The sequence below is a fragment of the Rhodnius prolixus genome, unplaced genomic scaffold, assembly GCF_049639745.1.
Source record: "Rhodnius prolixus isolate KJV_2025 unplaced genomic scaffold, Rpr scaffold_1, whole genome shotgun sequence".
NCBI classification, from domain to species: Eukaryota; Metazoa; Arthropoda; class Insecta; order Hemiptera; family Reduviidae; genus Rhodnius; species Rhodnius prolixus.
Genome location: NW_027411581.1, coordinates 46773089 through 46786671, shown reverse-complemented (window position 1 = coordinate 46786671; position 13583 = coordinate 46773089). Strand labels below are relative to the sequence as shown.

The 13583-nt window shown below is 32.7% G+C and overlaps 1 protein-coding gene and 1 pseudogene across 4 annotated transcripts in view; one reads left to right on the top strand and one right to left on the bottom strand.

Annotated features, from left to right (window-relative positions):
• The window catches only part of LOC141461121 (uncharacterized), a 25430-nt gene extending 11847 nt beyond the window's left edge, over positions 1 to 13583 (top strand). For all 4 annotated transcript variants that reach the window (XM_074141860.1, XM_074141851.1, XM_074141869.1 and 1 more), the window contains exons 4-13: positions 624 to 695; positions 1086 to 1202; positions 3295 to 3391; positions 4509 to 4735; positions 5029 to 5267; positions 5461 to 5620; positions 5702 to 5871; positions 7417 to 7684; positions 11481 to 11848; positions 13340 to 13583. In XM_074141860.1, coding sequence (XP_073997961.1) covers positions 624 to 695; positions 1086 to 1202; positions 3295 to 3391; positions 4509 to 4735; positions 5029 to 5267; positions 5461 to 5620; positions 5702 to 5871; positions 7417 to 7684; positions 11481 to 11807 — 1677 coding nt within the window. In that variant the 3' untranslated portion in view covers positions 11808 to 11848; positions 13340 to 13583. The remainder of the gene's footprint in view (positions 1 to 623; positions 696 to 1085; positions 1203 to 3294; positions 3392 to 4508; positions 4736 to 5028; positions 5268 to 5460; positions 5621 to 5701; positions 5872 to 7416; positions 7685 to 11480; positions 11849 to 13339) is intronic.
• Positions 2154 to 2223, bottom strand: LOC141446328 (U4 spliceosomal RNA; annotated as a pseudogene).

Here is a 13583-nt window from a genome sequence, read left to right as displayed (position 1 = left end):
TCGATTCCCGGTCTCTAGGCCTTGGATTTTATTTAATGGTTAATGAAAGAAATTTTCGGTAAAGTATGTTTGCTAGTCGCCTCTGTCCACCACACCTAATTGGTAGTTGGACGTTAAGCCCCGCCTGAAAAAATAGGCGATTACTAGTCTGGGATATCAATATCCCTAGCGCCTTATGCTCCCTTAAACATTTTTACCCTTATTCATCTATCTTGGATAATGAATACAAGTTTCTCAAAGAAGAAGAAAGAGAACAGAAGAATGAGGCAGTTTAATAAAGAAAAAAATAAAAAGGAACAACGACTTGAAAGAATTGAATTTCTGTTGCCCTGTTTTGACAAATCCTTACTCCATGGAACAACAGCAAAATATCAAATATGAACTTTCTGTGATTTTTTTATTTTTAAAGTTGATCACTCACGTACAAAAAAAACAACACTTTTTTGTATTCAAAAAACCGCCAAAACGGATGTTTGCGGTGCAATACCTACCAGATTGCAATGCTTTCGTTTTTTTTTAGATGAGTAAAAGAAATCTAAATTATTAAACTTTAACTTGTAAAATATTATAGATTTATTGCTATTTTAAATATACATATTCTAATTGGTCTAATTTAATCTTAGGCAAATTCAGATAAAATTGCAAAATTGGAAAGATTCAGAGGAAGAAGCGAACCAACATGGGTGTTTATTGGGGTAAGTTTAGCGTATTTACAAGTTTAATTTGCGTACTATCAAAATTTATGGTGCTATTGTTGAGCATTTTTGAATTTTAAGAATGTTGTTATAAACATTCTTCTTTACAAAACCTTACGCTATTGCAGTTACGTGAATCAACAAATTTACATAACTTATGTGACAGAATATCATTTATATGATTGAATTGTAGCTAAGGCCAAACTCTTTTAGCGGCTAGTATGTTGTAAGGACAGAACCTTTGTCTTTAAAGGTGTTAATGATGTATGATAGTTTCAAATTAGGGTTATCTTTAAGCACACTTATGTTGGAAATTTATGCATAATTTCGAACTTTTATTATATAATTGTCTAAAATTAATTATGTTTTGATTATTTTTGATATTAATAGTCAGGGCAGCTGTTGAGGGTAATGTACGGATCTAATGCTCCAGTTCTGATGAATCAAATTGCTGAAGAATTACAAAATGAGCTTGATGCTATAGAAGGAAAACGAGAACGAGTATTTGTGAGTAGAGATCAAGTTACTCTATAGTAGGGGCTGTAGATGCACTTTTAGAACTGATCTGCACCTTTTTTACTGTACAACTATTCCGCAATCTTTATTATGCTTTGACCTACTTAATTATTAGTAATATTAGTAATAATTATTACTAACATATAATGACAAATATTTAGTAATGAATTCTAATCCTATAAGTATACCAAAAAGTTTATTATTTCCGTGATTCATTAACGATTAGCTCAATAATTATATAAAATTCTAACTATAATGTACTGTATGTTAGTCAAACTGTAATGTTTTGCACCGAAACAGCATTTAATTAAAATCGAGTTTTAAAAATCATAGATTTGGCTTTAATTATTATTTATTTATTCTTTAATGTACAGTCGGCGCAGTCTTACCTTCTTCTTTAAAGATTATCTGTTTGAAAAGCGATTATTAAAGTTGACGTTTCCTTAACTGAAAGTCTTCTACCGCGGCATCTGAGCCAAATGAGACTCTCTTATACTCTGCCACAGAAAAAGAAAGAATACTTTTCAACGTCTCGCTCCCAGACGCAGTCATCTGCTTTCCTTTCTAGATATGCAACATTTGATATTCTTCAGCTCGAATTCAACCGAGCATTTCATTCATATTCATCTCTTCATCCTTGAGATTAACGTCCAACGTTGAGATCCCTGGCCTAGATAGTGATTGGTTCAATACTTTCAAAACGTCTCAAAATATAGCCAGCACCTTCTCGTATAGTACAACTAGTTAACCACCTAGCGAGCCCCGGAATGCTCACCTTCCGAAACTATTGATTGAATCCTTATCAGGGTGACAAGTACTTAGCATCGTCAATTACTTTATTCTCCTTTTATAATTTTTCTCGTGTTTTATGCTGGGTCTATCACCAAATATTGCAGATCTAAATCGACCACTCCTTCTCACTACTTTCATCACCAACACGTCCGTTTTCAACTAGCAATAATCGCACCTCAGGAGGCCTTCATTGGTTACGATATTGCCACTGCGCAAGGTCCCGGGTTCGAATCCAGCGGCTGACCCTTAGATTTTCTCTTCCTAGGAGCTTCTTACAGCTCACTGTCCGGTGATGGACAGTGTTGTCTGTAACGAGAGAACACTGTCCGGAGGCCGGCAGGGCACTGGAAAAAGCTCCGGGCGCTAATAACCTCAGCTGTTGATGCGCAAAAAAAAAAAAAAAAAAAAAAAAACGTCCGTTTACTTAGAAAAGCGTTAATCTAAGAATCTAAGAGCAATGCTGTTTATCTTAATGCTATATTCACCAACTAATACGGAATTCTAGCATGGAAATTCCAAGTCTTAAATATGCAACTTAATTTCCAAAAGTATATTTATAATTCCTTGTCAGACTTGTAGGCAGAAGATTTAGTGATTTTCAGCTCCAGAAACCGAAGTATATCGAAATTATATAAGTATCTTAGCTGGCGATATACTCGTATTATGGGGAAAAACCGTAGAAACTATTCTAGATATCATTTTAGATGTTCAGGTGCAATTCAATTTTCTCTCAAAAAGTATCAATAAATATATTTCTTCGGCCCGGAAGATGAATATAAATATTATTCTTACATATATATATATTAGAGGATATAAATATAGGATATAAACTTCAGTTGCGTGCGCGCTGAGTTTTAGTTTTTATATCGGAAATCATCCAAACGTTATACAGACACGGTCTTCTTCACTTAAAAGATATTGATCGGTTCATTTATAACATTTCATTTTTTATATTATATGTATTTATTTTTTTTTATCAGGAAATAGGATCTTTTGGGGAATTTGATCTTTAAACACTTTCCCTCATTTAACCTAAATTTAATTGATTCATTATTATTGTTGTTACTGTTAATTCACCATTTTTATTTGCTTACATGAATCTTACTGTATGAATAATATGCGCCTAACTGTTCTTTAATTTATTGATTTTATTTGTATATTAATTATGTCTAAACGATGTGGGTGTTGTTCACCAGAATCAGTCTGTCCAATAATCGTCAATATTTTAATTTGCATAAATTTTGAAAAATAAATTTAAATTCATTTTTCATAATGCTTTTTTCTTTACTAGTATCCATTTGATCAATTGACGCCAGATGAAAAATTGAAACTAGCAGAATATGAAGCAAAGAAAGCTGCAGAAATGGCACAGGAGCTAGCTGAACTAGGTAAAAGACCAGATATTAAAAAAAAAAATGTATAATTAATTTCTCTTTGCAGGAATTTCTCTTTACGCAAGTAAAGAGATAAAGTGGTTCTAGTAAAGTCAAAATTAGCGAAAACTATAATAATATTCTTTTTGGTATTTTTATGTGAGTTTGCTTGATGATTAATTTTGCTACGTTTTTTAAAAATCTTTGTTTTTAATGCTGTCAGTCGATCTCTACTCTTTTAAATTGTTAAAAGAGCTGAAATACAGAAACTTCTTCCAAATTATCTACTAGGTCACTCTAATGATAGTAAGAAAAATATTAAGATAGTATGATAGTAAATTTTTGGTTAGATTGGATTAAAGATCTTTCAAATAAACAATTATATAAAAAAATTCAAACATCCACTTAATGCAGTGGTAGTTTAATTTGTAAATTTCCCTTCAAACCCGGATATTAGCGACACATTTAAACCTAACCTATATAATAAGTCCGTAAATTATACAATATTAAATAATTACTTTAAAAAAGAATCCTTACCAACCCCTCTTGTAAATGTGCTCTTAATCCAATTTCCTTTAAAAATATGTTTCAAATAAACCTAATTTGAGTGCAATATGTATTTTTATTTATACAAAGTTTTCAAAAATGGACCCCTAAATTTCCTTCAAACATTGTACATATAATTATGTACTTTTCCCAGAATAATCTCTGGACCATTTGAATGTAATGTACGGTCTCATGTCCTATGTAATGTGTTGCTAAATTTCCTAGTTTGATGAAAATTTCGGAGACTTGGCAGTGCTTTGAAAGGCGCCAAGGGCCCTATTTGTAGCACAGCTTAATTTTACCGTAAGAAAATAAAAGTGATGGGCAATTTAAAATTGGGCTTTCAGCTCTTAAGAGTTAAGGAGTGTCTTAGCATAACTTTTGGCAGTAACTGTGACATTTCTATTCAAAATTTGTAAATTAGGGGATTATAATTGTCTGAACAATATTTCCAAAATCCATTATAAAATTCTTCTATATAATGTTTCCAAGAATAAATTTCATATCATTTGTTATTTGATAGTAATTTCAAATTCTTCTTCTTTTGAAATTATTTATTGATTTCGTTTTCTTATTTTTGTTTTAGAGGCAAGACAGGATAAAGTAAAAAGACGATATTTGGGAAAAGTAGCTAGAAAATTTTTAAAATTTTCCCTAGTAGTTTTCTTCCCCAATTCTATCGAGAAATCCCAGGATCCTAATGGAAGAAAAACTTCGCCAGCCGCCTACAAATTAATGTCATTGTATGACACTGTCGGACTGACCATAAGAGATCAATTGGAAATGCAGCTATCCAAAGATGATATTCATGAGGTAAATTTATATTAAATTACTAATTCAGATTTATTTTTGAAAGGTTCTTTTAATTAATGGTTCTCTGACTTTCGGTATTAAAAAAAAAAAAAATTGATTTTACATTCCCGTAATAAAGTATTTATATTACTAAGTTAATCACTATGAGATGGAGAAGCTATTTGAGCTTGCGTACGATTTCAGAACGCTCCTTAAACTTTATCTTTCCTTCCCATTTTTTAATTATCCTTTACAAACCATCTTCTATTTTAAGCGATATCTTAGTACTTATATATGTTGTTCTTTTATTGCAGTTGTTTTATAATTCTGGATACAATCTACCTCAAAAGGTTTACGATTCTATGTTAAAGGAACCAGTTATAGTATCATTGGTACAAACGTTACTGCCACTAAAAATAACACGAGCAAGTGACCTTACTACAACTGCTAGTTATTCTGTTAGTGCAAATAGTTTTTTAGATTTTGTTGAAGAAAATCTTTGTCTGTTAGTTTACGGACCAAACAAGAAACCAACAGAGGCTGAAAGTGATTCGTAAGTAAATATAATGATTGAAATGGTTGCTACTTAATAATTAGGTAAGAGGTACATTTTTAAAGGAATGGCCATTTTGAAATTGAGAGACCAGAAATAATAAATAAAGCTTTTAAGATTCTAAAACCTCAGATGTTGTCATTAACTGATTATAGAAAAAAAAAAAAACGAACAACTTCTGCCTTTATTTTAGAATTTATAAAATGTTTGAAACGATTGATGCCGATGGTGACATTCTCCCGCCTTGCTGGACACCAACTGAACATATTTCAAAATGTGCAGCGGCTCGAGTTGTTTTCCCTTCAAGAATTGAAGCTCTAAAAGTAAAAGAAATTGACGTTCCACCTCCTAGTGTGAGCATTATTTCATACTATTTGGATTATCGACAGGTTTTTTTTAAAAAATATTCTAGTTTGTTTTATTATATGTTTCAGTTGATTATGATATTTGAAGGTGAACGCGCCCAAGAAGTGTTAGACGTGTGTAAGCCATTCTCTTCAGAAGTAGTCCATTTAGGTTATTTTGATTCAGTTAACGCAGAAGATGCGAAAAAAATATGCAGCACTGTTCATGAATTAGAAGCAATGTCAGATGAAGCAATAGAGTAAGATTAAATAATATTTGATTTAATTAGTTATATTAAATAACCATTGTAAATCATTACAATATACTCACGAGGAGCAAGTCTGATGCATAAAAGTGATTGCAGCTTTGACTTTAACTAAGAAGTTAAGCTTTTGTAGATTCCCATAAACAGTCGTAGATAACTTAAAAGTACCCATTAAATTTGGATTGTACAATGTTTATACCTTGTATCTAGTTAGAATCTCTCATTTAGCGGAAATTTAAACGACTTCAGTTTAGCGGATTCTGGAAATTAAGAAATATAATTTCTTACTCTTACTTTCGAATAGCTTACTGTTATTTGGTGCCTGGAATTACATGAAAATTGATGTTATTGAAATAAAGGTAGACGCAAAAAATTAGAATACTCAGGAAAACTGCATTGATATTTGACGAATTCATACGAATCTTAATAGTTAATGCAAAGTCATAACTTTGCAGTTAAGAGCGTTGCCACAAAATTAGTTTTCCTAAAGACTTTTTTATGTAGTATTAGCATTGAATATGCACACCACACGAAGGGAGAAGCTACTCAGCGATACACTCCCAATTGCTGAGCTAACTGCTCTCGCCACTCGATGAGGAAATCATGAGACCATTAGCGTTTTAATCGCCTGGGAGATTTATCTGGAATGTTGCGCGATGACAGATGGCGGACGAAGAGATTAGGGTGGGATTGGTGGAATTATTTGGTACGCTGGATTTTGGATAAAAAAGATAGTATTCTCTGGAGGTTGGAACGTTAGGTTGGACTCTAAAGTTCATTTCCATACGTTCTGGTAGTTTTAAAATGGTAATGTGTATAATTCGTTTGTTGTTGACTGGATCTGTGATAGAGTATCTTTTCAATAGTCTGTTAGCGAATACTGGATTCCATTAAAGAGATACCGGGTTCGAATCCAGCTGTTGGCCCTTAGATTTTCTCTCCAAAAGTTGCCTCTGTTAGGTTTAATTCTGCTTAGTTGTGTATGAGGGTTTCAATTTAATATTCGTCCATGAATAGCTCAAAGTAGCGGACGATATTAGCGGGAAGAATTAAGGGATAAATTGGAGGGAGAATGATACGGCGTAGATTGAAAGTAATATTTTGGTGTTTAGTTTTAAGTTGAATTTTCTATTTTTTTAAACCATACTTCTAAGGAACTGAGGTGGGATTGAAAGTTTCAATCTGCTCTCTTGGGTGTGAGGAGAAAGAATTGCAGTATCGACTGCATATATGATAAGTATAGTTTATGGATGGGTTGGCATGTTCGCTGTAGACACTTTATATTTTTCATCAATACAATAGTTGAAATCGATGAAATAGTTTATTTGCACAAAGTTGGTTTAACTCGAATAATTATCATAGCTAACATCCTAATGACCGTCATACATATTCGAATCTCCCCCATTTCTTGTAAATAGAAAGGGAATATTTGATTATGATTCAACTCTCACAAAATATTTCTTTTCACCTTGACTCGTTGGAAATTGTGATAGAAAATTATAATACGAGTATATAAAATATGCAATAATTTATTTTCAGCACTGCGAAATTGGTAATTGCATTATCTAAAGAGCAAAGCGATCCAACACTGATTATGACCCAGTTAGGTCCGGTGTACGTGTCTCCAGATATAAAAACAGCCGATAGAGAAGTGGAGCTGTTCTTCCCTCCTTTCACGATTGAAGAAGAGGACGAACCAGATCCCTGGGGCCCACCACCTCCACCGCCTCCACCAGTTTGGATCGATGAAAATGGCAATGAGTATCTTGAAATATACATATCTAACGCTTTAGGAGAATCTCGAAGGGTAATCAATGTTGTATTTGTTATTATTTTTATGTTATGAAGTACTTTTATGTTATGATATCTTTGATGAGATAAATCTTACCTATGTTGTTCTGATAAATAGTTGATTATTTGATTTTTTTTCAAAGCCTGTTCATCATTTTACACTAAACTTATTCCCTCCCTTTATCTCTCTCAGATCTTTCGGTTAGATCGTGCTCTCCACCCTGGCCGGAAAGTATTATCAGGCTGCCGCGCTGCAATCGGCCACTAAATTGGAAATGCCAGGAGTAACACGCTTTCTCAATTCTTGTGAAACACAGCAGAGGTCAACTCGAGCCAAACAGTACCAGTTCATCCATATAGAGTAGATGGCTAACCAATATAGACTGACCTTATCCGCCCTGTAAGGATTATATTCCAACCTAAACCTTTAAAAAACGTAAACCAATCCGTCGGTGAAGTTAGTTCAGAGGGTTCGGCCAAACGCAGAAATGAGGGACTACTCCTGAAATATGTACGCTTCACCGGGATCTCTTCTGCCAGAAGTTAGCAGATAAAGTCGCGTGCGTTAATTATATTATGATATTTTTTTTTTTTTTTTTTGCCAAGACGCGTCAACATCTAAGGGCTATCGCACCCGGAGTTTTTTTTTCATTACACGGCCGGTCCCCAGACAGTGTTCTTCTGTTACTGTCAACACTGACAATCATCAGATAGTGAGCTGTAAGAATTTCCAAAAGTTAGATTCCAACTCGGGATCTCCGTGTGCAAATCCATCATAAATTCCTTATCTGTACTAATGATTTAATTTTTTTGAATGTAAATTGCATTCGATGTATTGGCCCTTTTTAGTGGACAGCCGGCCTTTGAACAGTTTTCTCTCTTTACAAACTACACTGTCCAGTGAGCTGCGAGAAGTAAACTAGAAAGAAATAGAAAATCCAAATGTCGGTGGTTGGATTGGAACCTGGGGTCTTCGCGTAGGAGTGCGGTTTCCAAACCATTGAACTATTCCCCCTTATTAAAACTGTCCGGTAGGACAGTTGTATAAGGGTTGATCGTCAAAAACTGCACGAAAAAGCGTAACGTTGAAAAACACCCAACTTTGACAATTTTTTTCTCTTTTTCTATAAAAGATAAAAGTCCCAAATTTTCTTTAAAATAAAGGGCAAACCCTCCTTTATAACTGTAATTTTTTTGCAACAACCTAGATCTAATAGGTTTTGAGAAAAAAGTTGCCAAAAATGAGCAAAAACGGCTTTTTCAAAAAATGTTCTTCTTCTTCTTCTTCTTGTTGTTACCTTTTTTGTAAACAACGTAGCGCCTTAACGCGTGAACCGATTTTCATGAATGAGGTGTCATTCGATTCGGAATTTTATGTAGATGTGCCTTTAAGGGGTCTCGACGCTGTACATCGAATGGGAGAGGAGTTAGCCCCCTTTATGTAAGGCTCCCTCCAAAATTATTATTACTAATTACTCTGTAAATCTTGGCCCGATTTTGATAAAATTTGGTAGGATGATAGGGTTAGGGCTCCCTTACGTAACATTAAAGCGGCGATCAGCTCTTACACTTGTTAAGGGGAAGTATAGCAATCGTTGCAAATTATCGACACGTGAACCGATTTTCATGAATGAAGAGTCATTCGAATCAAAATTTTGTACAGATTTGCACTTTAAAAGTCTCGACTCCGTGCCTTATAAGGAGGGGAGTTTGCCCCACCCAAATAAGGCCCTTTCTAAAACTATTATTACCAATATTTCTATAACGCTTAGTCCGATTTTGATAAAATTCAGCTCGAATAAGTGGTTAAAGCTCCTCTACGTTGCTGATGCTCTTGCATCTACTAAGAGGAAGTACTGCAATCGTTTAAATTATCAATGAGTGAACCGATTTAAATCAATGAATTGTCGTTCGATTAAAAAATCCTCTTTTGCCTCTTTGCCTTTTAGAGAGAAGTACTGCAATCGTAGTTTTTTTTCTTACTCCTCTTAAAAGGAAGTACTGAAATCGCAGTTTAATTTTGCTATTTACGTACAAATACCTTCCTATGTTATTCAAAACGCTTTTTCAAAAAAATTGTTATTGAGGATGGTTTGGGGGAACTCAACTATAATCATTCTTTAAAAAGATCTCTTCAGTGGTAGTTACGGTTCCGACTTAACACCTTATCAGATTATAATGATAGAATTGTTTATTCCAAATTTTAAAAAAATCTGTAAAGAAGATATGTAACTTTGTAAAATAGACAAAAAGGAAAATCTATCCAAAAGGTACAAAAATCTCCTTAACAAAAACTTACAGTTTAAAATGTTAAGTATAAGGGTTGATTAAACGCCAAAAGGTACACAAATCAGCGAGTACCCAACATTTCATTAATACTTCATTAATAGTTAAGTAATTCTACTACATTAATTTTCATTAATAAGTTATTTTTTAGAATTTATTAGATGTCACAGACCCTTATGCTGGCCACTTCATTTATAATATTTTTTTGTTATAATTATGATAAATCACATATATATGTACATGCATGTTAAAGTAGAAAAAGAGTTAGAGTAGGCTACTGTCTTGAATTCGTCTTACCGAAATATTCGTGAGCACAAATAACACACAGTTAATAACAAGTAGATTATTCAACAACAATTATTCATTTCTCAATTGTAATTTAATTTAGTCTCCCTAATTTTACTTATAGTAAAATACTGGAATAATTAGCTGTCCTAAAAATATGCATATCTTATTTACTTTATATTACATATATACAACATTGTGGGATGAATACCTAGATTGAGAATGTAATTGAAGAAAACTATATTATTTGTGATAAAGCCAGATTAATTATTACCTATTATTATAAACGTTTGACTACTTCACAAAATAACAATTGCTTTAATTGAAGAATGAACTTAAACCGACGATTTTTATTTAAAAATAAAAATAAATAAATAAAATAAACAAAATCATTGATATATGTTGGTGTAAGTTTTTTATAAAAAAAAGTTTTGAATTTTTTAGCCTCATAATTTTTTTATATTTTTTATAACGTTTTTCTTTTTAACCTGTAATTAATAGTTTGATTATTATAAATAACTAGATATTACAGTCAATCTACAGTGCTACTTGAACATATATTTTGTAGACGAAAATGGCCAGCATAAGGGTCTGTGACATCTAATAAATTCTAAAAAATAACTTATTAATGAAAATTGATGCAGTAGAATTACTTAACTATTAATGAAGTATTAATGAAATGTTGGGTACTCGCTGATTTGTGTACCTTTTGGCGTTTAATCAACCCTTATACTTAACATTTTAAACTGTAAGTTTTTGTTAAGGATTTTTACTATTAGTCTTCCTTTCTTTCATTTTTTTTGTTCAATAAAAATTTAACGTTTTAGTTAGAAGGGAGTACGTTAAGTACTAGAATTCAATTCCAGTAATGAAAAAGGATAAAGGGCTAACGCCAAGACTGAGTAAAACCATAATTAAGAGACCCTGAACTAGGTAGAAACCAGATTAGTTTGTTGATTTACTTTTTTACTCGACACAGCAGATCCAGAAATCATCATCACAAAGAAGTTGGTTAAACAAAAACCTATGTTCAGACTAAGTCAGGAGAAGGATCCTTTTTGATGTATTTGCTAAGCACGCCAGCTGTTATTTACACGCTCATACCAGAAAAAAGTCATGTCTAAAAAACTAAGGGTCTCAAGAAGAGAGTAGACCTTATCTGCTAGTCTTCCAGGGGTTGTTACGTTAGGTTTCTTTGGCAGCTGAGAGAATAGAAAGAAAACTTCTAATTTTTGTTTCAGGTCCGTAAATTGGTTAAGCTTTACGATGGAACTGAGGTGGAATTTGGTGATGTCGAAGAAATACCTCCAGAAGAGGTATTAGAAATTGAAGAAAGAGAGAGAAGAGAATTAATAGAGAAAAGAGAACAAAGACGTAAAGAGAGGCAAGAAAGGAAATTGGCTGCCTTGAAGAGACTTCAAGGTGAAGAGGAAAGTGAAAAAGCATCGACAGTACGAGAAGAAGAAGAAGGAGAAGGAGAAGTAGAAGAAGAAGTTGAAGAAGAACAAACACCAAAAATGGGAGAGCTGATGGGTGAAGAAGAGGGAGAAGTTGAGAAACAAGAATAGGCAGATGTTCACCAAGGGACAAATAACTAGATAGATATCAGGTACTTATTTCCTAAGAAGCGATTTAAACAAATCTTCTAGTGGTCTGCTTGATTGCCTTTGTATTTCATTACCTCTGGGGAGGTGGCCTTCTGTAGGAAAACTGTGTACCTGATGTACTGGGATCAATTCCCAAATAATTTTATTTTCTATGTAGAAAGTTCAAACTAACGTTATTTGTTTTACCCTTGTATTCTCAAGGCCACCTTCTGGCCGAGACCTAAAGATGTTCTACGGCTCTTACCGTAGTAAAATCAAAACTATTAAAACTGATTAATGAAACCTAGTATCTATTAGTATCTGTAGTGTGTATTATTGGGTTTGGTATGGCATAAGAATTTTAAAGTTTTAACGAGGAGGCATGTAAATTCAAGCAGGAAACACTGAATTAAATAGTACATTAGTATAAGAAAATAATTATTGATAAATTAAAAATTGTTGAACATACGATTCTAATCTTTAAATAAGAAACCTTAGTATCTCAAATTGCCAGAGTGGTAGAAAAATAAAAAACGAATAGAAGAACACACTCATTTGTACTCGTACAATAAAAGAAAACAGACTCAATTACACATCAACTAATCAAACACAGTAACCAACCTGACAGTAATATAACACAGGGACGTTACATTCAGGAAGGAGAACAAGACGAATAGGTATCTTAGAAAAAAACTGGAACATATAAACCCAAAGTCATTCACGAAAAACAACCAAATTATCTATACCGGACACGATCTTTAAAGCCAATGATGTCAAACCCAAACATATGCACAGACAGCACAACAACTCAGTGTTTGCAAAAGCATGAATATACGTGCAGTTCTTTACTATTTCTAGCGTTTCTTTTTTGATTTTACTTATTTCCGTATTATTTATAAAGTGATTAAAATCACATATTCATCAGTATTTAATTTAACCATAATTATTTCCCAGTTCAGATGAACTAGCTAATTTAGTGTTTCATACTAAAATTCTATCGACTCTTTGTATGTTCTACAACTGCAATTTTACAACTGTAAATCTTTACCTATGCTCAAAATACTTATTAGGTTCCATTAATTTGGTTTCCCTATTTAAATAAAAAAGTTTAATTACTCATTAATATTTTAAATAATATACACTCCTAATTTCCTACACTAACTCAGTAAATGTAGTGTAAAACAGATAAGTAGTTGAAGTCAAATTCTCTACTCCTAATTCTCTGATTAATTATCCTACGATGATGGGTTAAAGTTCAAAACCAGTCAGTGATAAAGGAAAAAAATTTATGCCTGTAAAGTTAGCGATATTAATCGAGCATTGCCAATCTCACCATATTTTCAATATAACAACTACATTTCTTCTGCAAATTTCTCTTTTGTAAAATCAATATTTGTTTCGATCTTCTCTTTCTGGAAATCTTTACTGAAACTTACTTGCGCCTTTTCAAAAAGTGATAATAAATATGTAATTTTCGGTTAAAATGATAAAAAAAATGCTCTTTATTTTTATAGGTTTTAAAAAACCAAGTGTAAGCGCCATTTTTGGAAGTGGAGAAAAAGGAAGAGGAACTAAAACAAAAAGAAAAATGCGAAAGCGAAAACTTTTGAAATAGGAGGACGCCCACCAATTTCTTTTACAGATAAAAATGCAGATGTTTTTGAAGTAGATTTAGTCAAAAAATATGAATCAAAATATATCTGAACTACATAACCATTATATTTGGGCCAAATTAGTATTAAAATTGTTTGAAATCCA